Source organism: Lonchura striata, chromosome 17, assembly GCF_046129695.1.
Source record: "Lonchura striata isolate bLonStr1 chromosome 17, bLonStr1.mat, whole genome shotgun sequence".
Taxonomy (NCBI): domain Eukaryota; kingdom Metazoa; phylum Chordata; class Aves; order Passeriformes; family Estrildidae; genus Lonchura; species Lonchura striata.
The window spans coordinates 7,763,139-7,788,138 of NC_134619.1; the positions used below are offsets into that span (position 1 = coordinate 7,763,139).

At 51.5% G+C, this 25,000-nt stretch overlaps 1 protein-coding gene across 1 annotated transcript in view; it reads right to left on the reverse strand.

Moving 5' to 3' along the window:
• The window catches only part of NOL4L (nucleolar protein 4 like), a 63,816-nt gene that overhangs the window by 34,275 nt on the left and 4,541 nt on the right, over nt 1-25,000 (reverse strand). Inside the window, exons 2-4 of the mRNA XM_021527390.3 lie at nt 11,395-11,550; nt 7,707-7,818; nt 3,072-3,181 (exon numbers count right to left, since the gene is read on the reverse strand). Of these exons, the coding sequence (XP_021383065.1) occupies nt 3,072-3,181; nt 7,707-7,818; nt 11,395-11,550 (378 nt within the window). The remainder of the gene's footprint in view (nt 1-3,071; nt 3,182-7,706; nt 7,819-11,394; nt 11,551-25,000) is intronic.

Consider the following 25,000-nt stretch of genomic DNA (forward strand, 5'->3'; position numbering starts at 1 on the left):
GAAGTTAAAAGGCCCCTTTGGCATAAATTCACTCATTGTTACCCCAAGTGAAGTGAGTTTCTCCTGTTGCTGTTGCATACAAATAATTGCTTTTGGCCAAAGCCAAGGGAAACACGAGTCCATTGCTTAATTTATTTCTATTAACACCATCAAATGTTCGTGAGAGGAAGGCAGCAAAGTGGCACAATGGCAGCGCTCAGCAAGAGCAGCCTGGGTATGCTGGCAGATAAAACCCTTGCAGGGGATATCTGTGTAGAGCAAAAATTTTAAAAGCACGTTGAATTTTCTGCCTGTTTTGCATTTGCATAAAAGTCAGAATTATTTCTACTGTCTTTAGAGGGCTCCTTCAGTTGGCAAACACCTGGAACTCCAAAAGCTGCAACACCTGAGCTGTGCAACCTTAATCCTAACCCTGGGGAAAGGACAGCAGCAGCCTGTGTCACACAGCCCCTGTTCCACAGACCATGCTCCACACAGACTGCCAGGCTCCTCAAGGAAAAAAGAATGGCACTATCTTCTTTCCAGTGCAAAGTATGAAGAATAAAATCAGCAGGGAATGCTTGTGGAGGGATCTGACCCCACTTATTTGCATTATTACACGTATTATCTTCAGGTAGCCTCAGCATTAGCAGCTCCAGGACCAGCCACAGCTGCCTCAGGAGTTTTCACTCAAGTTACACCAGGGGAGGTTTAGGTTGAATCAGGGAGAATTTATTCACCAAAGGGGTTGTCCAGCCCTGGAACAGGCTGCCCACTATCCCTGGAGGGATTTAAGCCATGTCAATGTGGCACCTGGGGACATGGTTTAGTGGTGGGCTTGGCCATGCTGGGGGAATGGTTGGACTCAATGATCCTGAAGATGTTTTCAACCTAAAAAATTCTACTGATTCCCCAGAGGAAGCCAGGGAATGTCCCATGCCAGAAGGGACTGCACTCAAATCCTGCTGGATTTTCTCCAGCAGGTCCAACCATCTGAATCCTCTCCAGACTTTTGTCATGATGGAAAATTTCAACGCTTCAGAAGTCTGAGCAATAGGACTGATCCGTTTTTACTTTGCTCTCAGGAATCAGTTTCAGTAACACAGTGAACAGCAATTTTTACTTCTTCCAAACAGGTTTTTCCCTTGGCTGCTACGGCTTGAAAAGCTTTGAAAGCTGTGTTGCAGTGTAACGACAGGAGCACAGGAGAAGGAAAACTTTAGAGGCAGGGAATAACATCAAATAATTTGATTTATGATCTAAACCAACAACTGCTGGTTGCCTCAGCTGGTCCCTTTTTGTTCCCACATGACATATGCTTCTATTCCAATCTCTGCAAGCTTCAGGAGTATTCATGTTACCAGCACGTTATATCGATCTAGTGACAGTTCCAGTACAAACTGCTGCACCAAAATTCAGGGTATGAACTCTAAATTACCAACCAAAGTTCTCAAAACAAGCATCCCTAACCAGGCAGCTCAGAAACTCAAGATCCACCCTGAAGCCTCCCAGCTACTGGGTGGTTTGCTATCCTGGGAGTAAGATCAAACTGCTAGGTCAGTTTGCTACCTGTATAAACTGGATGCAAGAGTTTAATGAAGCTTTGTAGCACACTTCCCTTAAGCAGCTTCAGAGCCAAGAGGAACTGGTTGAAAATGCATAAATGGCTACAAGTCATTTATACAAACCACTCGGTCCTCTGTATGCAGCAAACTTATCTTGAAGCAACCACCTCGAGTGCTGAAAAGCACAGCCAGCTTTCATGGCCCTGAGTCCTTGACCTTGGTGGAGAAAAGGATTGCAGGGTCTGCCACAGCAATGCCACTCTGCCAGCAGCTGCACCAAGTCCCAGCAAACAGTGCACGACCCAAAGGTGGTTGGAACATGTTGGCCTATTTATCCAGAAGTGGTCCCAAACCAGCAATCAGGTGCCACAAAGGGGTACATCCATCCACTCCATGTGCACAGCTCAGTTCAGCCCAGTCCAGTCCAGCCCAGCTGTCCTCCAAATTGTCCTCAGTTCTACTGCCTAACCCATCATGAGCACAAAACCTGGCACATCAGCCTTTAACCTTTCAAAATCTGAAACAAATCCTGAAAGTCACTCAAGTGTCAAACAAGTGCAAAGGAAAAAGCTCTGAGATGCAGGAGTGCTTCCCACCAGATGCCATTTTGTCCTCCAGTGACAAGGTTTCACAACAGAAGTGACTGAGGAGCTCGGTATCCCTCCAGCAAACCCACACTTGGCACTTTACACCCTGGCAGTGACGCTTTAGGAAGCTGCTGGATAAAAGCCCCCATTGGGTGCTCAGGCTCCCAGCAATGTTTTCCACCACAGCACCATGCAAACGCTGTCACATCTTGCCACTGGCAGCAATGTGTGAAATCAAGTTCAGGTTTCAGTGTGCTGGAAAGAAATTCCAGCACTGGCTTCCAGTGCAGATTGTGGGGAGCAAGTAAAACATAGTTTTCTTTTTATAGACTGTTTCCATGGTGCACAGAGGTTCCCATAGCTAATTCTGCAGCTGCAGAACTTCAGAAAATTGCACAGCCTGGGTAAAATCCTGTGGCAGGGTGCCCCATACATCCCCAAAGCAAAATCCAGTGGCTTAACACTGTCACCAAACAACAGAGCCGTGTCCCACTTTGACATGGGAGCGGAGCGGCTGCAGCTGAACCCCCTCAAGTTGCTGAGCAGTTTAAGAGAGCCCCAGAGGAACCAAAGCCAGGTCTTTAGCAGACCCCGTCTGCTAAAGCTCCCAGACATCAGTGGGAGATAAACAAATTACAACTTGCCATATATATTTTTAAAACAATTTCTTAGAAGTGCTCTATGTCTAAAGAGCAAGCAGACTTTTACAAGGAATAACTTAACCAACCCCATCTCTGTCTCTCTCTGCTGGCACAACTCTGAAGCAGCTCAGCTTCCAGGAGATCCAGGATACACTGCCTCCCAACTTGCTGTGCTTGATTAGAGCCTGACCAGCTCCGACAAACCAGCCACTCCCAAAAACATCCTCCCGGAATCAAAGTGCCCCTCCCCATTCTCTGTTCAGCCCCTCGGCACAGGCAGATCCCAGCACGTCACTCACCTGCTCCTGGGAATTCATCACCCGCAGCTTCATCTGCTTCAGGTAGGTTGAGGTGAGGGGCATGTTGTAGTCAATGATCCCAGAAACCAAGGAGGAAGGTGGCTCGCTCTCTGAAGAACAGAGGAAAAGCTTTATTTAGATGAGGGACCTGCAGGTAATGTTGTAACTCAGGGGCATTCAGAACTTCAAATCCCTGGCAAAAGCCACCTGCTGAGAGAAGGCTCCTCTAAGAACATGACCCCACCAAGAACATAATTACAGAACAGATGTTGTCTTGGGGAAAAAAAAATAAAGAAAGAAAAAAAAGCATTGCTGTCATCTGTGAAAAAAATGACACATAATGTATAATTTGTCAGTGTCCCCCAAATTTGAGAAAGAAATTGAGTCTTGCTGAAGCCTCAGAAGTACTTCCAAGCACATGGGATTTATGCAGGGGGTGATGAACAAGGATCTATTTGCAGCTTGCTTCAGCATTGCAAAGTCTTGCCAATTTTGCTGGGATTCCCTCAGGTAGGAGTTAACATTAAGGCAACGTATTAAGTATCTCTATCTGGTGATGAAGCTTATTTTTAACATCCTCATTAAAACACAAACTTAATTTTAGAGATCTTTAATTTAAATTGTTCCTGTTGATTCCTCTGGCTGCATCACATTGAACTCTAGAGATGGCTCCAGGTTTGGATGCTCCTGCAAATCACTCTGTCTGGCCAGGTCGAGTCCACAAAGCAAATTCTTAGTGATTTCTCTGAATTCTCAAAGATATTTTGGCTCTGCCACCACCACTATGGATCCTGCAGGACACAGAACATGAAGGATGCTGGAATGATCTGTTCCAACACTGAATTTGCAGGCTCGCACAGTGGGTTTGTCCAGGAGAAAAGCTGCCTTTGTCCACAGGTATGGCCGATGGCTACAAGTAAGATTTCTTTGCCCTCAGCACAGGCAGATGCAAATCTGGATAATTAATCCAGCCTTCCAGCTCATGTTGAAGGGATGTGTGGTACCAACTGGACAGGGACCTTAAGCAGCAATGGGGGAAGAAAGATTCCCAGGAGCTAAAGGTGAACTTATGGTGGGAGGTTTCCATTCCTGGTTCTGCATCTCCCTTGCTGGCTTGAATTTTCTGGGGTCACTGGTTTCACAGGCATGTGTGACAGAGCCCCTTGAAAAACAGCCTTCACAACATGTTTTACAGCACCTCAGAAAAGCCATCAACCCAGTCTTAATGGGCCTGCTACTCAGAAATGCTGAGTGTAAAAAAATCCTGTTGGAACGCAGCAGACCTGAAGATGCTCCACACCTCTGGAAACACATCTATCATGCCTGATTGAGAAATTACGTGGCCCCAAAACTGCCTGTAATTGACTTAAACATCACAAAGGTCTTTGCCAATCTTCTCTATCACGACATTGACTGGGCCCATGGAAATACAATGCTTTTTTCTCAGGTTCATCTAGTCCATTCCTGGCCAGATAGAGCATTCCTGCCTGTGGGTGCAGAGAAAGCTAGTGCCATTCAAGCCACCAACTTGCCCAAATATGAATGTCCAGAGCTTTTAGGAATCTTGTAAACTGATTCCTCCATCTTTTCTCATAGCTGTATGTCAGCAGTCTCTGTCACGCTTTGACCTACAGATTAGGAGCACTTATATGTCTCTATAACACCCAAAACCTTTATTTTGCTGTGCACAGATGCTGTGCTGTGATGAAAAGATGCTAAAATCCCAGTGCAAGGGGAGCTTTCCACAAGAACAAAACTTGCCACCTTCCCCAGCTGGCTGAGTCCCTAAGAGTTTGGGAAAGCATTTGCTAAGAGTAACAGGGATCGAGCTGCTCTCTGCTGAAGCACAGGCACGGATGAGGTGAGTGTTTGGGATCTCTGAGGATGATACGTTGCTCTCCTGCCATTCCCCACTAAACTGCTCAGCACTGCAGAGATGAATGAAGCTGACCAGGAGCAGCTCAGCAACTTCAGATGGGGAGGAAGAGGGAGGTAAGTGATCTTTTAGTGCTTAGATTCTGCCTGAAACCATTCTGATGTAAATTTGGAACAATCCCATTAGAGGCCATAAATTTAATGTGAATTTGTGCAACTGCACCACATAAGGGCTTGAGCCCAAGAAACCAAACACTTTCCCCCCCCCTTTTTTTTCTAAGTTATCTGGGAAAGAAAGAAAACCTTTGTTTTAAAAGGCCTGGGGGGCTCCACAGGAACAATCCTCACATCCTAGGTCACAAGAGGAAGCTCCTGGAATCCTTTAGCTCATTTTTCAGTTATCTCTATCACATGCCCCACATGCTGGACACACAGATGGAAGAGGCAGAAACGGTTTTGATCCTAGCTTCACATTTTTATCACTCCACCAGAATTACTCCTAATTTAATAACACTGTAAAGAGATCCCAGTGAAGTCCAGTGACGTTCAAACTTTCCCACAAGCAAGACAATTTGCTTTTATGAATTATGTGGGTGCCCTGCAGGGTTTGATGTCAGATATGTTTAATTAAGGATTTTTGTGATCACAAATTAAATGTATTCAGATTTCTTTCACAGACAAGAGAAGTAAAAAGAGATGGGAATTACTCAAATGTTGTCATCTTACTGAGTTAAACTTTACCTGTATGTGCCCCTATGTGTGTATGCACGTGCATACACCTCAGGAATTCTTCTATGACCCCAGTGGTTTTTTTAGGTGATTTGCTCCTGATAAATTCCTGAATAGTGTTAGTGAAATAAGACACCCTTCCCCAGGAAAAGTAACCTTATCTAATCTACTCAATGCATTTTCACATGTACTTAGTCACTATTTAGGTACTATTCAGGCAGAGAAGCACTTCTGTCCTTTCATTCATGGGGGTTAAATAAGACTTTTTACCTGTGGGATCCTTTGTATTCCTGACTAATTTATTTTTAAGAGAACTGCTAAATGCAGAAGCTTTAGGAAAATAATCAATATCTGATATTAATTTCTAAATTTGTTCAGGACAGATGGATGTCAGCCTTGATCATGTTTCCCACAGCCAGGACCACAGTGGGAGGGATTTCCAGACCCAGGTGTTCCCTGAGCTGCCTCTGAACTGGGATGGGTGTGTGTTGCTGGGATGGTGGGTGGGTGGAAGCCCCTGAAGGAAGACCAGGTTGGATGGGGCTCTGAGCAACCTGATCTAATGGAAGTTGTCCCTGCAAGAGGCTGGGGTGAGACTGACTTCAAAGTTCCTTCCAAGCCCAACCAGTCTGTGAATCTGTGAAGGAACAACAACCCTTTTTATCAGCTGCCTCCTAAAACAGGATCCTAAGCTCTGGAACTGGCAGCTCAGCTACTGCCAGGCATTTAGGAAGATATCCTGGTATGGGTGAAGCCAACAAGTGACATCCCTTTTGGCCTGACCCTTCCTGTCCAGGAGCTGGATGCTGCTCAGAACGTCACACAGAAGGAAAGGGTGCAATCTGTGTGAAGGTCAGGTTTGCTCCCAGCAAAGCCAAAATTTTCTGGGTGTAATCGGAAAGAGCGATCAGGCCCTTAGCTGGCAGAGTGGGAAGTGCTGTGGTAATGGAGCTTCAACTAATAGAATTCACATAGAGCTATTTGGGAGAGTTTTTGAGAGTTTTTAAAAAAGATAATGAGTACAAAACATTTCAGCCACTACCTCTGGATAGATGGCACATAATCCACTTACACAAAACCTCTGGGATGTCCATAGCTCTGCTCCCAGCAGTAAACAGTTGGCAATCAGCATTTAACACTAGAAATTCTCTATTGTTGCACCTTTTGTTCCTTAAATTCTGCTTCTCTTCCTGGTAAGAGCTGCCAAATGAGCCACTTTGCCTTGCCACTTTTGAAACAGACCAACTCCCTGCAGTTTGCTTAGTTTTTGGGTTTTTTTTTTGTTTGTTTTTTTAAAGAAGCAATTTTGATGGCTGAAATCAACATCACTTTGCACTTGCTTTGCACTTATTCATGAAAACAAGTTTGTAATTCAGCAAACAACCACATAAACATTTAACCAGCTACTCTAGAAGAGAACCCAGTCCCATCTTCTTCCCACTCCTGCTCTCTCTTAGACCTAAGAAGCTGCAGATTGGATCTGTCCACAAAAGAACTATAATGAGTCAACCACCTCAGTGGCCACACTAATTGTGTGTGTACATAGGCACAGTGTAAATGTGACTGCCAAAACACTTGCCATTATCTAACTCAGGATCACGTGCTTATCTATTAATTTAGTGTAAATTGCTTCTTTATCAGAAATTCAGCTATTCAGACATATTCTGTGTATTTCAATACAAAATTACCAGTTCCAGGGAAAAACCTGAGGTTATTTTTTTTTAAGGCATTGAGGTTCCCACCCTCACATGGTGGGTGATTGCAGCCATATCTGTGGTATTTCTGACCCATGTTTTGGGCTGCACTGGGGAAGTCTGGAAAGAAAGCCAGGCTGCTTCTGCTCCCTAAACTGTAAGAAGCAGGTTTAAGCAATTCCTTCAGCTTGGTTATAAAATGAAAAATAGCCCAGGTTAGGAAAACCCTTAGGTTACGATGTATCTCCTGGGCAGGACAGTATCTGGCAGCTGTTGTGGCACTGTGCTGGTGCAAAATGCAGAGTCAGCTCTGCTGGCAGAAGTCACTCGCCTTTACCTTTGGGCTCGAGGCCATTGGAGTTGAAATGCATCCTCTTCTGGCATTCAGTGCAACTCATCAGGAACCTGGTCACAGCTTCTCTCGGGAGGAAAGCATAGGTCTCTGCAATCTGAGGAAACAACAGAGAGCTGTATGTCCTGGGAGAGGGAGAATGGGGTGGAGAGCATAGGAACCAAGGGCACACCTCGTAGCCACACGTTGTCCCCTCCAGCCCTAAATCCCTCCCTCCAGAGCAGCTCTTGGTGGGGGAACTCTTTGGGAGGGTAACTGGTGTGCCAGTGAAGCACCAAGACACAAATGAACAGACCTTTGGTATCCCTGCATACCCATGCCTTCCCAGAAACTCATTCCCTCTTGGAGTCGTCTGGAAGAGCAAAGCTATGAATGTGTAAGAATCAAATGTGAAAGTAAGGCCTCGTCAGCTCTGTTTGCATTGTTAATTACCATCACACCACTAACCTGAAGAATCCATTAATCTTCTGTAAGGGCAGGTCACTTTTTCCCACAATGACAATCAATTACTGTTAATAATACTTTGCACATCTGTGACATATTTTATCTAGGGAATTGAAAACATTTTTCCAAACAGTAATGAATTAAGTTTCCTGAACCTTTGTAGGATATATATTTTACAGATGAGGAAAAGCTAAGGATAAATATTTAAAACTTGAATGCTTGAAGTTAAACACTAGATCCAGACCTAAGCACCCACAGAAGGTGTCCGGCAATCCCTGTTATTCCAATTAATTCCTGCCAGCAGTAATTTTACGGTATTTCTAAAGATCGAGACTGGGTTATTTGGAGAAGGAATGAGTCGATTTTAATGTAGACAAAGTTATTTAAGGCCATAAAGGACCATCACATCTTGGAGTCTGACCTATGTAGCATAAGTCACAAAACTTCACCCAGGTTCTCCTGCAGCCCAGTGGCAGTGGCCTGTGGTTTGCCTAAAACATCATCCAGGAAGCCATCTGGTCTTAATTGGAAGGCATTAAAAGGTGGAGAGCCCACCTCTTACTTTGGACTGGCTCCTATGGTTAATCACCCATCCTGTTTGGTCTGAGTGACTTGTCCAAGCACTGCAGTTCCCAAACCAGGGGCCGTGACCCCCACAGGGGTCACAGCACTTACAAGTGGGGTCATAAAGCAGACAGAAATTCAATTGTTTGTGCCAGTCCTCGGGGCTGCGAGCCCGGCAGAAGTGGGGCTCAGCACGGGAAGTGGGGCTGCAATCAGACACCTCGTGGGTGAGGGCTGGTGATGGGGCTGAGCTGGGAGGACGGCCCAGGATGTCCTGATCCCCCTCCTCTGGCCAGTGGGCATCGTCCTCCTGCCTGACACAGCTGATAAATAATTCCGAAATTCTAGAAGTCCACATTAAATACAAAAATACCGAAATTCCACTCATTTTTCTACCCAGAGGGTAGAAGCAGAGCAGGGGGGCAGGGGCAGAGGCTTTGCTGGATCATGGCTAAGGCAGCGCCGTGCCCAGCTCTGCGGTGGGAGGGAGCCGCATCCATCTCCACTGCGCGGCAGCAGAGCCCGGGCTTTCACACGCACAGAATGCCAGATGGGTGGAAAGTTCAGGCAGGGACCTCGTCCCAGCGCTCAAATGGAGGCTGCACTGCCTGGTCCTCATGGGATTCTCCTCCTATTTAGCTGAAGCCCCAGTGAGCTCTGCTGTGGCCGAGCGGATGCCAGCTCAGTCTTTGCCTCGGTGCGATATTTATCGATGCACAAGCACAAGGGATTCCCGCAGAAACGCTGGAATGAGGGGCCTAGAAATTGCTGGTGGCAGCCGTGGTGGGGTGTCACAGGCAGGGAACTGTCCCCGCGTGCTGCCTGACACCTCAGCCGTCTCCCTGCCTCTTTGGCTCCAGCAAGCCCACAGTCTCTGCTGCAAATGTTCGGCTAATTTTAGTGATACAGTTGTTATTTCTCAGCTGATTTGATGCTCTGCAGAGCAGACAGCTTCCTTGATGAGTTATCTCCCATCCAAACTCCCTTTCTGATTGCCTCCCTCCAGAGGTCATGGACAAGGGCAAACTCTCCAGTGTCTCTAATCAGAAGTGGTGGGGAAAGGGAGCAGGGAGAAGGAGGCAGGGAACCCTGGAGCCTCCCAGCTGGCCACACAGCAGCGTCCCTTTGTGCACCCGTGCCAGGCGTGGCATGTGCTCTGCAGCATTTCACCTTCCAGCTCAGGCTAACAAAGGCACTCTGGGCAGCAAGGGCAGGAGTGAGGGCAGGAGTGAGGCTGGGCAGCCCAGCCAGCAGCGTCCTGCCAGGTCAGGAGGGGATACACGCTGCTAATGTGATGATCTCAGCTCAAGAGGGAGATGAGGGGTGGAGCGTGAAGCTCTCTGACTGCTGTGAGCAGGCCTGGGAAAACAGACGGATCCAGCCTGCTCCCCTGGGGCTGTGCAGGGCACAGATTAGTCCTCCAGAGAGATGAATTGAAGGAATTAGGGAAGGGTCGGAGTGGTCTGCTGGGGAAATGAGCAGAAAGTTCTTGAATTGTGGTCATGCTGCTGGGGCTGCCCCCCCTGGACCATAGAAAGGTCACTTGCCCCCAGCCAGGGAGGGTCAGTGTGTGCCCCAGCCCCCAGCCTGCGCTGTGCCACAGGGGCAGGACTGCAGTGCTCAGGGCAGGGAGCGATGCCATGAGCTCTGTGTGCAGAGCCCTGCTCCCTGGGGACTCTCACCACGTGTGGGAGGCTGCAGGGCACTGGGCTGCCTCACCAGCACTGCCAGGCAGGAGAGACTCCAACCCTGTGCTGACTCTGGCAGCACACTGAGCTGTGCAGAACCTCAGGCATCATCACGGAGATGAGGGCAGCCTGCAAAGACCTCTCTGTGACATTGTATACACCAGAGAGATGAGCTGCCAGCAAGCCAATTCTGTCTCCAAGCGACCTGGTCCTTAGGGCTGTGGGATTCAAGGGAGTAGCTTGGTTCTGGACAGTAAATTCAGCTCTTCTTGTAAAAGAAGAGCCCAAACGTTTGCATTGAAGAGCTGTGCAGAGTCAGGAGAAACAGCAAGCTCCCTGGAGAAGCACACTTCAAGCTAAATTATTCCTGACCTAACTAGAGTGGTGTTTCAGGGTGGATAGAGCTGATTCTTGGCATCCATAGAACCAAGGAACCAAGACAAGCCTTAGCTTGGTGCCTGCCTCCATTTTGTAACGGAGGAAACCCAGGATGGGCAGGAGAGGAGGGAAAGGCCACGGCCATGCCCCAGTCCCCCTGTCTGGCTGCTCCTGACCTTCAAGGCCCACAAGAGACATTTCCCTCTGGCTGAGGAAGACAGGGAGGCAGATGACTGACAGCAAGCAAGGGACCGGACAAACATTCTCTCATCCATCACTAATACTGAGGATTTCTCTTCCTTTTCCCTTCAGACACGCACAGTGTCTTTGTATGATTCCCCTGCTCTCTCCTCTCCCGGCAGCCGCGCTGTGCTGCCGCTGGAGCCCGGATTCCCGTCCCCGAGCACAGCTGCTCTGCCTTTAAACCCCTCCTTCCTCACGCCTCCCCGCACAGGCACACTGGGCTCTGCCTCGCCTCTGCCTCCCGCCAGTGGCTCTGCTTCTACCTGTCCTGTCGTCCCCGTTGCCGAGGGCCTGTCCCTCCCGCAGCCCCTCCGCTCCGGTGCCCGCCCTGCCCGGGGCACGGGGGGGACTCTCACCGCTCGGTAGGTTTTCTTCTGCCCGGCATGTTTGGGTGCTTTGCCCGGCTCCGACGAGCTTTCCACATGCATCGAGTAGATGATGTCAAAGAAATCTTCCACCACAGCCACGCGTTTGAGAGAGATGCCCTCGGGCTCCGAGAGTCCATCTGCCCCCTACAACAGTGCAGGCAAGTTGAGTTAGTGTCAGCGATGGGTGACAGGGGTGACGAGATCGGCCCGGGGCTAACGTGGTTGGAGGGGGCAGAGTGGCTGTGCTCCCGCCTCGGGCTGCCTTGGGCATGGGGGATGTGGGGGATAAATTAAACATCGCTTCAGGGAGGATCCTGCTGTAGCCAGGACAGTGGCGGCTGCTGCTGTCGTGCTGCTAAAGCTGGCAATGAAATTGGGCCAGGAATAAAAACAAGGGAAGAGTCCAGAGTGGAGTCACAACTGATCAAGAAATTCAATTTCTGTAATGTGGGATGGTTTTGCTAGGCGGGGAACGGGGGGGGGAAAGCTCTTTAGACCTGCACATGGTGCTAAACCATCCTGGGAAGCCCTGAGATGTGAGGTACTCCTGCTGGCTGCAGTCCCTGTGGACATGGATCAGCCAGCAGGACAAGGTTTCACTGTGATGCCAGGATACAGCCCCTAAAGGAAGGAGCCAGCATCCCCTCCTTCCCTGCACTGACCTTTCCAAGGCTCCCTCCCTCTCACAGACGCAGAGCAGCTGAGCGCTGGCAGCAGCAGCACAGCTCTTTGTGTGTTCGGATGTGCTGGAGAGCAGGAGGCAGTAATTCTGCCACACGACAGTGGTGACAGACTGATGGGAGTGGGAAGTGTGGGGAGCAGTGCTCCTCCGAGCTGACTGGCACCAACGGTGTCAGCTCACACTGGCAGGGTATGCTGTGGGAAGGGGAGGCAGCCTCTGGGACCCGGCAGCTGCTATCAGCACTTGGCACAAAGCACCAGGGCAGGAAGGGCTAGTGGGAGGTGGTCAGTGGCTATTGTAATGGCAGGGGGGACCGAGAAAAGAACGGACTTTGGGAGGTCACTTAGCTTGCTCCTTGAAAAAATGCCATTTTTGCATAGACAAAAAAATTTAAATATTATATCTGTCTATATCTATATGTACCTAGATATATATGTATTACATCCCTTTAAGGGCTGCTTTCCAAAAGGAATGCATGGATGTTGTCCAGTGGGTACCCACCAGGCTGCTAAGCAGCAACCTGCACATCTAAATTACCTGCAAACTACCTTTTTCACCTGCATTCACACATCCCTGAGGGCAGGCAGAAGCTGGCAGGGAGCTGTGGGCAGGGTTTGTGGGCAGGGGTCTGCATGCAAAGGGCGCAGCCAGTCTCCAGACCTGCGTTTGTGTTGTCCTTGGTTGGGCTCTGTGTATCTTACACAGTCTATAGATTGAATAAATGCTGTTCTTTAAGCCACCAGTGAAGGGCCTCTCAAAAATCAATCACTTAGTGGGTCCACCTTCTGCTGAAGCTGCCCAACATCTCAGAGGAGCAGTCATTTAATGTACAGCACTGCCTATTACAGTTGGCTCCTCACCCCAATTTCGGAACAGAGACTGCCTGTCCTGGGCACACGCTGCAGCGGGACGGTCGCTGAGCTCACCCGGGACAGGGGCACGAGGATTTTCCAACACAAACCACCTCTCCCCTCCCCAGGGAGCCCCAAGCCGGGTCTGAAGGTGGCTGTAACAAAGAGAATATTGAGAGCGAACACAAGGGGCAGGGTGGCAGGGCTGCGTGGTGGGGGTCGGGAAACTTCGCCCCAGGGAGTGTCTTTGAGGAATATAGATCTAATTTCTTCTGTCACCGTTCAGAGAGTTTCAGTTTAATCGAGGGCATGGGTATTCCCCTGCCAAGGAGGAACGGGCATTAGGAGGCTTCCTACTGACCAATAATCCTCAGAGCAGGGTTGAAATGAGGATAATTACAGAAACAGGACAAAGGAAAATGCAGCAGGGGAAAAGCACAGTCAGATCTAACAAGCAGAGCCCTCAAAATTAAGGCTGTAACCAACCCTGTATGCAAATCATTGTTTCCAACCAGTTAATATCCTCCTCCTGCACAGCCAGCAAGTCCCTGTTTCCTCCCTGGTTTCAGAAAAAATGCAGTGAAGGTAACCTCAGGGTCTGGGCATTGCTACAGCCTCCCTACAAACCCAGCAGCGCTCTCCTCTCCACCCCGGCTGGATGCCGGATGCCGGAGCTGCCTCCTCAGCATCCCACTCCCTGCAGCGATCCTCCATCCCCTCCTTAGCCTTGTGACTGCTCTCCCCGTGATGATTATTTAGCTTTGGGAAGCAGGTGAGATGCAAGCAGTATCAAAGCCACTGGATATAAGAAGCTGTATCAAGTCAGTGCCTCCAGGATTAGGGAGGTTTATATCTGGCAATATATCCAAATGTTGACCTAGGATTTAAGAGGACACATGTGCTGTAAAGTACCTCTCCGAGGGGCCCACGCCCCTCGGGTTCCTCCTTCCACACCCAGCATTGCTCACCAGTATTCAAGGCATGAGTCAGAGCCCATAATATCTCAGAAAGGCTTAAAACCCCTCAGGTTTAAATAGCAATAAAAATTCAGTTGGGAAGCAGAATGGGGAGAAGGGATGCTTTTACCCTGTCCTGGTGTTGGGGCTTTATTAGAAGTCACCTGCCTGCACAAGGAGTAAAAGATTTCAGGAGCAAAGCTCAGCCCTGACAGAGGTGCTTAGAAGCCGATGGCATTTCAGGTGCTGAAAAGTCCCTCTACCACCTTCCAGCCATCCTCCTTTCTCCTATATTTGCCCAGCACAGGTCTGTCTCTCCCCCTTCCCAGTCTCTCCGTCTCTGTCTCTGTTTACTGTGCCCCACGATTCTCACCCCTCTTTTCCTCTCATCCTCCCCACCTTCCCAGAGCTGTGAGCACTCTCTCCTCTCAGCTCCTCTCCTCCATCAGGTCTTTTTCCTCCCCAGTGTCCTTTGTCTTCCCCACCTCCTCTAGTTCCACATCTCTGAGCACCAAAACCCCCGGGACCCTCTGCCCTAGGACCACTCTCCTGGGCCTCGCTGCCCCTGCACCTCCCCTGTCCCTGCTCCACCCCGCCGGCCCCGGCCACCTCCAGCACCGGCGGATCGCTGCCGGGAGCCGCCTCCGCGGGCCGAGGTCGCCTCCCGTGCCCGGCCCCGGGCGGCGACAGCCATTTCAGGCAGCGCTGTCCCGGGTGCGCCGCGGGCCGGGCAGCGCTTCCCAGGGACCGGCCATGGCGCTGGAGCCCCGGCACCTTTGTTCTCGGCAGCCGCCCCGGGCACGCTCGGCCCCCGCCCGGCCCGGGACGGGGGCGGTGCGGCGGGAGGGGACGGGGAGCGGCCGGGCAGCCCCGAGCGGCGGCGCGGGGTGACATCTGCCGCGGCGGGGAGGGAGGCAGGGCCGGGCGAGCCCCCCCGCCCGGGCCGGGCTGGGGCCCGCCGGCAGGTAGCGGGTAACCACGGCAACCGGCGGTAATCCGCTCCCCCGGGCCCGCCGCCGCCGCCCCGCGCCCGCTGCCCCCGCGCCCCGCCCGGCGCGGACCGGCCCGGGGCAGGCACCGGCGGCCGCGGGGCCCGCTGTGGCCGGTCCCGCACCTCGCCGAGCCTGGGACGGGCGGGCAGGGGCGGGCTCATACCACCCGCGGGCACCGCCATCCCGCTGGAGCTCTGCTCACTTGTCGAGCCCCACTGCAGCCCTGCCGCACTTCCACAGCCCCGCCACACCCCCACACGGACCTGCCCTGGCTCCCGCAGCCCTGTCAGGCTCCCATCCCACACGGACCTGCCCTGGCTGCTGCAGCCCCGTCAGGCTCCCACACGGACCTGCCCTGGCTCCCGCAGCCCTGTCAGGCTCGGCTCCCACACGGACCTGTCCTGGCTGCCGCAGCCCTGTCAGGCTCCCACACGGACCTGCCCTGGCTCCCGCAGCCCCGTCAGGCTCCCACACGGACCTGCCCTGGCTTCCGCAGCCCTGTCAGGCTCCCATCCCACACGGACTTGCCACGGCTCCCCCATGGGCCTGGCATGTTCCCACATGGAGCTGCCATGGCTCCCACATAGACCTGCCAGGCCTCCCTCAAGGACCTGCCATGGCTCCCGCAGCCCCATCAGGCTCCCATCCCACATGGACCTGCTCTGGCTCCCACACAGACCTGCCAGGCCTCCCTCAAGGACCTGCCATGGCTCCCAAAGCCCTCCCAAAGCTCCTAGGGCCCTGCCATGCTCCCACATGGATCTGCCTTGTTCCCACATGGCCCTGCTGTGGCTCCCACACAGACCTGCCGTGGCTCCGACAGTCCTGCCATGGCTCCATAGCTCTGCCATACTCCCACACAGCCCTGCCATCGCTCCTACACAGCCCGGTCCTGCTTGGAGCCTGGCAGCAGCACCCACACATCTCCATGACCCACCTCCTCCATCCACCCAGCTTCCTCTGCGCTGTGTCTCCACCAGCCCCTGTGGCCATTCCTCAGCAGCCTAGCCTAGTGTGAAAACTGCCAGAATGGGAGATTTTTACAGCCAAACTGTATCACTGATGAGCTAGCCCTGTTTTCTGTGGGGCAGCAGATCCACAGCCAGCAGCTGCCACCTGATCCAGTCCATGCTGCCCACGGTGACCTCCACCCCAAGCCCCGGTGAGCTGCCACCACCCCAGCGAAACCAGACTCCCAACCCAGGCAGCTCTAGGGAGGCTAAGGGATGACAGCAGGTTTCATGCACAGGACTTCTCAACCCTGCCCAACTTCTCAAGCCCTTCCCCAACTTGGACTTGGGTTTGGGAGAACCTGGGAGCATTTAACCTGAGTTCTCCAAAGCCTGCATGCTCCCAGCTCCTCTTGAGACTGACTGGGGTAGACACTGCCAGAAGAACTGGAAACTGCCCGTTCTGGGCTCCAGCACCACGGAGGGTCTTGGCTCTGCCCTTGCATTGCCTGGCAGGGCAATATCTGCCTTCTCCAGTGGGACTGGCAGTTCTCCTGGGGCCCAGGAAGCTACCCCACATCACAGCTCTGCAGGGAAGCATCCCTTCTCCAAGGGGGTTATGCTGGAGGGCCATCAGACTGGGACTGCTGGAGCAGGAGTGGGATGGGAGGGAGTGCCGACTGCTTCCCCATCTGCTGTGCTCAACAGCAGATAAAACACTGCCCCGGCCCTCGCGCGAGGGGCCGATACCAGCCGAATTCAGCTTCCTGTGAGTCAAAAGCCGCTTCCTGCCAGCAGAGCCCTGCCTGATAATGGCTGTGTTCTGCTCTCTGCCCGGGAGCAGACCCTCTGGCCTCGCCTCTCCTTGCACTTCCCACATGAAAGTGTTCCCTTCTGTATCTCCCAACCACAGCATCTCCCCACCCCCGTACAGAGGCGCACGTTAAACTAATTTCCTGCTGCTGGCTGGAAGGGCCACTGTCACCCTCAGCCCTGGGACAGCCGAGCTGGATGTTTGGGGCCAGCCGTATCGAGCTGTCCCTCAAGGTCACCTCCCCTGCACACAGAGACAGGCCACGTCGCTTGCTCCGCCTGTGCTCCAGCTGCTGCTGGCTGTGGGACGCAGCCGCTGTCCCCAGCCAGGTCAGGATCAGAGTTCTTCTGGCCCCCACTGGAGTCACCCCATGGCATGACCGTGGGTTCCCCAGCTGACACCAGCAGCAGTGCCATTCCTGTGGCACTCACCCATCCCTCGACCTTTCTTCCAGCCCTGGGTGGTTCCTTCTGCTGCACAAAGGAGGATTCCTGTTTTGATATGAGGAAAAGTGGGGTTTGGGTTTTATCTGAGCACTCTGCTGCTCTTTCCTCTTTGAAGTGTCTTTCTAATTTTCTACAAGTTTTATTTTGTTCTAAGGGAATTGTTGGTCTTCTGACAAAAATGCTCAGCTGGACCAGGGAGTGGATGTGCACAGGACAAAGCAATTGGGACCTACTGGGGTCAGAAACTGTGACATATAGGATGGAATGTAATCCTGCCATGACACCAGAGACTTCCTATCAAGCACTCCAGAGATCATAGAAACATAGAATGGTTTGGATTAGAAGGGACATTAAAAAACCATCTTGTTCCAATCCCTCTGCCATGAGCAGGGACACCTTCCACTAGACCAGATTTCTCCAAGTCCCATCCAGCCTGGCCTTGAACACTTCCAGGGATGGGGCAGTCACAGCTTCTCTGTGCAGCCTGTGCCAGGCCCTCGCCACCCTCACAGGGAAGAATTTCCTCTGAACACCACAATTCTTCAAGTCCATCTCCCTGGGCAGCCCATGGCCCCCCAGTGTCCACCTATGCCAGCACTGTGGCCACCACCAGCCCACAGCCCACCTCTGCAACTACTCCTCCTGCACAGGCTTCAGCACCAAAACAGACGTTTTATTTCAATATGGACTCTTACAACTTTTGATCAAGAAACTGTTCTTGGTACTTCTCATCTCTGGGAAGTCAGCCCTTGATTGGCTTCTATATTTAGACTTCTCCAGGGCTTTAGGAAGTTCACTCCTCATGGTATTTAGGTGTAGGATGAAAGCAGCTTTTGCGGGGGATATGTTAAACCACAGCAGGCTCCCTCTGCTAATGCTGCGAGGAGAAAGAGGAGCTAGATTCCTCGAACTTCCCTCTTCCTCTTGCCCCTCATGCCAGGGGCACAGAGCGTGCCTTAGAAATAGGCACCAGGAAGACACTGGGCTGAAAACAGTATCAGCTGTATTGCTCATAATAAAAGAACCCACAAGAAGACGATGGGAAATGCTCTGACTGACAGATTTTGTTCTTTTTTCTCCTGGAAATATTTTGCTAGGGACTTTTTCTGATCATTTCAGGTTGAAAAATGGGAGAAAAGCAGTTGCTAAAATGCTGATGGTGCTTCCCTGTGCTGAGCATTTCGTCTTGTGTCTTGTTGCACCAAGCAAACAGGAGCCCTATCCTGCACTTAGATCTCCAGCTCCACTCACTGCAGTGAAAACAGCCCCAGCCCTCCTGAGCAGCTGAGCATCCCTCTGACCCAAGAGAGCTCATTTCTCCTGGGGAAACTGAGGTACAGGAAGAAATAATTTTCCCAATACTCTGTGCTGACTCAGGCCGAGACTGGGGGCATTCACATTGTTTCTCTAGCCAGAACTGTACACAATACATTTTTTTTTTCCCAAAGTAAATACTTCCTCATGAGGGGAGCCGGGTGCTTTATTTTTAGCGGGCAAACACAGCTGAGGTGCATTTCTTTCACGGGGCACAGGCGCCTCCTCAGAGGGAGCTGCTCTTTCAGCCGCCGCAGCTGAGCCATGGGGATGGGTCCAGGCCTTTGCTCTGACCTCGGCTTATTCCTCTCCTGGCTCCCAGGCCTGGGAATGAAAACAGAGCAGCCTGGGAGGGGCAAGCCTGGAAATGGCAGCTCTGCCTCCAGCTGTGGAGAGGGCCCAGGTGCAGGGTGCCAAGGGGAGGTTGGTGTGCTAGGGGTCTGGTGGGTGGCTGGGGATGGGGCTGCCACCATCCCAGGGCTGCCACCCATCCCAGGGCTGCCTGTAGGACAGAGGAGAAGCCCAGCAGGAAGAGATTCTTGCTCAGATGCCTGCTTAGAGACTCCTTGGATGCCTGCTCTGCCCAGGAGGCAGAGGACATTTTGCACGGCGCAAGAGAGCAGAGCTGCCTCCCTGCCAGCAGCAGGCTGTGCGCCGGCGGGGAAGCTGCAGGAGCAGCTGGATCTGGCAGGCAGAGGCAAGCACAGTGCTCCCCAATAAATGTGACCCTGCACCTGCTGGCTGGGAGCGAGGGGGAGCTGGCTTTTTTAGTGAAAACAAAATACTGGGTGCTGTGGGGCAGCCTGAGCACTGTTTCACTTGGGTTTGGAGAGAAAGGTTCCTGCAGCCTCGTGAGTGGAGCTGGTTGACCTTCCTGGGAAATTGCTCCCTGGGGCTGTGGACTTCCCACTCCCTGTGAGCTGGTGAGCATCAGCCTCCTCTCCAAGGTGTAAGGGACCTGAAAGGGATAAGTGCCATGCTGTGGGTGCCAACAGGGAAGATATCACAAGCATTACTATGTGGGGATTATTATAATGTTGCAGTGTTTCTTACTGTTTTGAAATTGGCGGGTTTCGCACAGAGGAACTGTGGATGCTGTGTCGCTGCAAGTGCTCAAGTTCAGGTTGGACAGGGCTTGGAGCAACCTTGTTTAGTGGAGGGTGTCCCTGCCCATGGCAGGAGGTTGGAATGAGATGATCCTTAAGGTCCATTCCCACCCAAACCCTTCTAGGACTCTATGATTCTAAAATGTGAGTTTGGTAGTTTTTAAAAAATATATCTGCAAAGGTGGACAGTGATTTCTTAATGTTATTTGGATCTTGGTTTAGGTGATTTAATGGAGAATGCTATTGGAATGGAAAAAAAGGGGGGAAATGGTGCTAAACTGCATTTACAATCAGAAGAGTTTTTATATTCCATAGCATCCTGAAAAAATATAAAACTAGGAATCTAAAGAATACTGGCAATATGTAACTGTAACACAAACTCAGAACATGTCTAGAGGTGGCTCTTCCTTGAAGTAACTTATCACTGTGAGCGATCTCCCCAGCACCAAGCACTAATCTAATAAAAATCACTACCAAAGCAAAATCCTTTGAGTCAGAGGGGGGACAAGGCACTGTAACAAGTGATGAGATGACCTGTCACAGCAAGGTGACCCCTCTATGCCTAGGAATAGACCCAGCAGTGTCAGGGCAGCCAGGTGACATCATCACACCTACAGTGAGAACGTGGTGATGTCAAAATGAAACTGAGGAGGAGGAGATACAGAGCAGCAGCAGTTCAGCTTGTCAGTGGTAAGAAAAATTATGTAAAATCAGTTACAAATGATGCTACAGTGAATCAAGGTCAGGCAGGGCTGAGAGGCTGAGCCCTGGATGTGTGGCATCCCGGTGCCAGCTCCCTGTGCCCTGGCAGCTCCCAGTATGTGGGCCACTGTCGGAGACTCCCACAGGAACAATGTGATGTGCCTCTAGGGAAATGCTGACAGCTCAGCGGATGTTGGAGGGGGGGTAACAGGCCTGCACACCCTCCCCTTCTGAACCAGCCTCCTCTCCAGGTCAGGGCACAGCAGGGATTGAGCTGCAGCACACCACAGTGGCTTCAGCACAGCCCAGCCCTGACACCGGAGCCTGGAAACACCGGTTGCCACAGCCAAGCAGCACCACGTCTGCTCCCCACCCTGGGTTCAAGAAATGGGGACATTGTGAAACCATAAGGGTCACGCTGGGCACTATCATGCCTTTTCCCACATGGGAACACAGGAAAATAGATGTCCACTGCCCTCAGTGAGAGCAGGCACTTGTATTTATCCTGGGCTCACTTGTATTTATCCTGGGCTCTGGCTCTGCAAGGCTGGAGGGTCCTATACAGGCAGTCAGGGCAGGGGCCACAGGGGACAGACACAGATGGAACTCTATTCTCCCCTTACATTTAGGTAAACCCCCTCTGTATTCTGATTTGTGTTCATCATAACCACTCCAGGTGAACCTCAACCCTTCCAAAAGCCAAACTTGGACTTGTAAGATAGGGCCGGGATGATTCCCCACTAACCTGGGATGACCAAGTGGAATTTTTTTGAGCTCTTAACTGAGACTACATGTGGGGGGAGCAGAAGTCAACCCTGGTCTTAAAAACTGTGTCGTGGTAATCCATCCACAGAGATCCCTCTCCCAGGTGTGACACTTCATCCCATCACATCTGGTCTCAGTGCCACAGCACTGCAGGCTGGACACGAGGGGCATATGGAGTGGCCTCACATCTGGCTCTCCCTGGCCCTTTGTGAGTCTGTGTCTCCAAACAGGGATGCTTTTGGAAGCAGAAGAAAGGAGGGGCAAAGCAAGCGGGGCAGGAAAGGCAGACGATTAATACAACCTGCCCTCTGTGTGAGGAATAAATTGGCAGCTGACAGGTTATAATCTGTGCAAGCAGGATCTTCACAGGAGAGGTGAAGGCTCCATTGGGGGCCAATTGGATGGTTAATTAGGAGGACAAAGCAGAGGATTCGTGAAAATGTTTATGAAACAGTGCTTGGCAAGGGAGCCCCTGAGAAACGCGCAGCAGAGAGGAGCTGCTTTGGGCTGGGAGAGGAAACACGAGGGTGAAACAGCAGAACGAGCACTGAGAGGGAAAACAGCCATGCAAATGTCTGCGAGAGGAGAGAGGACGGGGATTCCCAGGTGCCCTGTGGAGGAGTTCAGGGGAGGACCCGAGGACACCGAATTTTTCTAGATATACACGGGCTGTGTCCTCCCTCTCCCTCCTGCCTCTGCCGTCCCCACCCTGGTGCGGTGGGGAGCAGCTCTGGGTGCCGGCAGGCACCGCTGCCGCAGCCAATCGGCGCCGCTGGCCGGGCAGAGAAGGGCACGAGGAAAGCAATTAAACCGGAGCTTTGATTGGGCTCACAGATGACTGCTTGTGCTAGAAATGCCTGAGCTTCTTTAAGCGCCTCGGCGGTGGCTGGAGCCGGCCTGATCCCCCATCCCCTCCTCGGCGCGTCGCTGCTGCGGCAGCGGGAGCGTGACTGATGCTCTCTGTCCCACACACGGCTCTGAGAGCTCAGAGGTAGGAACCAGTTGCTAAGAGACAGGACTGTACTTTCCAGCCCACATCCAGACCTTTGTCACCAGCTCAAGGGCTTTCTGCCAGATCCAAACGCCGGGCGCAGGTGAGCGGGAGCAGGCAGGCCTCCTCCCAGCGCCCTCCCAGCCCCGGGAGCCACACAGCCAGCGTTCAAACTGAAGATGGAAATGACAAATCCAAAAGCAACCCCAAAGGACCAGCTTCCCTGGACTGGCTGCTTGTCCCAGTGCTGTGAGACTGCAAACTGGAACACCCTGCAGCACCTGGGAACCAGCATGGGTGGTACCTGCAGCACCGACACCCAGGAGGTTTAGGATGTCACCAGTGTGGATGAGTGGATGACTCGGTATTTGCTTTGGGATCCCTCCTTCAAACGCAAGCCAGGAGAGGAGTCCCAAACTTTAGTCTCCATTTTTTTGGGGGGGTTCCTGGTGAGTTTGGATTCTCAGCCCAAAGCAAACCTCTACCAACTGGAAAGCCTGAACTTGAGCCACAGAGACTGAGTGACCCCTTCTTTTCCAGAGCACTCCCTCCCTCTTGATGAGGAGCAAATCCATCAGAGCCTTTGCCCGTCTGTTGGAAGGGAAATACATTCTCTGGGGCTGCCAAGCCAAAGAAGAGCAAGGACAGAGAGAATCCACTCACACAGCATTGTCTTCCTGGCTGTCGCTCCGTGAAGGGCCCTGCACCGTGCCAGGAAGACACAACCAGCCTCCACTCCTCTTCTAGAGGCTGCTGCCTTAATCTGAGACATGAACACTGTTACCCAAACCTCTGCTCTGCTCTCTGCTCTCACACACAGCACAGACTGTCTGCAGTTATTTCTCCTCAAATAAATTGCTATTCTTTGGCACCAGCCATAAAAGTGGAAGCCAGTAGCTTTCCAACAAAGACAACGATTTTGGCCAACAGGTACCTGCCCTTGCTACAATCAGCTAATTAAACCAGACACTAAAGCTCAGGGGTGGCTCTGGCCCATTCTCAATGTGATTCTTTAGAGGTGGGCACAGCTGATACGAGATCAGGGAAAGATAATTAATGATTTGCACTTAAGAAAGATATATTAATATGCATCCCTCTGTCATGACAATGCCAGAGCATCCATGCTGACCAGGTTGGGTGGATGGACACTCCACCAGTGCTCCTCCACACTCCTGGGCTTTCCCTGCCTTTTGCTTGTCCACAGTGTAAGTTCACAGACTGCTCATATCAAGCCTAACATAATGATAAAACTAAAACTGAACAAGTTGTATCAGAAGGAGATTACTGCTGAGAATGATCCTGAGAAAGTTCTCACTGAAAGGACTGTGGCTGCCTTTCTGGGCTCTGCTGCAGACTTTAGTCACTGACTGAATTCCCCCTTCTGCTGTGGTCAGAGCCAGCCCTCTGAGCAATGGCCCACGAGGAGAGCTGAGAACAGCCATGTATTGTCCTTACACCAGTCCTCTCTGCTCCTCTTTAACAAGGCCCTGAGTGCTTGGACCCTCTTCCTGTGCAAAGGTGGAACATAACCTGGAGTGTGGGAACAACAGCCCCTTGTTGGACCTGGGCTTCTTTCCATTTCAGCCTCATTGACCAAGGCCTGGCAGAGCTTTGGTTGTTCGCTTTTGGACCTTCTTCAGAGTGACACCCTTTGAGAATTACAAATATGAAAACAATTGTAGGTGAAAGAGATAACTTTCGCATAAAATGTTATGCGAAAAACACTTCTCCTCTCAGATCAGCAATGCCATGCCTGTTTCTGGAATCATGTAGGATGTGCAGTGTAAATGGCAGAGACTTATTTTTTCACAAACTGTTTGGTCAGACATGCATTGGGAACTGGAACCTTTGCTGGTGGAGCTCCAGGTCTTAAAAATGCTGGTGACTGAAGCTAGCACACACGGATGAGGGTAGCTTGGATGGTGGGATCTCTGGGACTGGGACTTGGTACTAACAACCACAATGGGACTGCCTCTAATCAGGCTTGTAGGCTTGGCAGAAATGCTGGTTTTCCCCTTGTGATTAGAAGTGGCTGCAGCAGGCTGTCCTGAAAGGGCAGGAGTGAGCAGGGAGTGGGCTTTGCTGCCAGATCTGCTCCCAGCAGTGAGGAACTTCATTCTGCCAGTCTGTGTAACTGCAGATCATAAGAGCTCTTTAAATTCACCTTGTTAAGGCTTTAGCTACTGCCTGGTGAGGCTAAGCCAGCTCTTGGGCCCAGGGGATTGGGTGTCACTGCTCTCTCTGACTCCTACCACAAGCAGCTTCAGATGTGAAATCTGTGACTGATGCTGTGCAAATTTGGAGCTGAATCTGGAGAGGATGCTAATGTGGGAGGTTTTCTTTAGATGGAGTTGAATGGGACCATATACCCAGGCCAGAATTGTTCCAGTCTCCTAAGGGCACATTTAAATGTGAACCTGCCATCAGTTCCACTCCTTGGAAAAGCTGGTGCTGCCCTGTGTGCTCAGGGTGGGATCTCTCCACAGGTGAAAGCTCTGCATGCTCTAAGTAAGGCTGGTGCAATGGGAGTAATAGACAATTTCTCAGATAATACCCTCAGGCCCATCTGCCTTGTCTAAGACTCTTCTGAATGGTCTTGATTTATTTTTTTTATCACTTGAAGTCCCCAGAAAGTCTGAGTGGTTATTCACGCCGTGAAAACCTTCTGTTGACTGATGTTCTTAGAGGTTATAGATGTGCAGCTTTTTGGGGCACTGAATATGGGCATTGAAGGGTACTTGTATCAGGAAAAATGTAGCCTCTATTAGCTGTTGGAGCAGCATCTTTCTGACATGCCCGGCTCCTCAGCTCCGGCATTCTGCCACTGTGCTGTGCTGTCCCACGGCCTGGCACCGCAGCTTTCACAGCACAACACTCCCTGTCTCTGGAGCTAAAATGAATTTAAGGATAGGCTGTGCTGTGAGATTTATCTGCTGTCCCGTGGGATAGCTTTCCTGCTGTCCGCGAAAGCCTCCATCCATTTTGCATTTTGGACTTGCCAATTATATTTCCAGTGCTCCCCCCA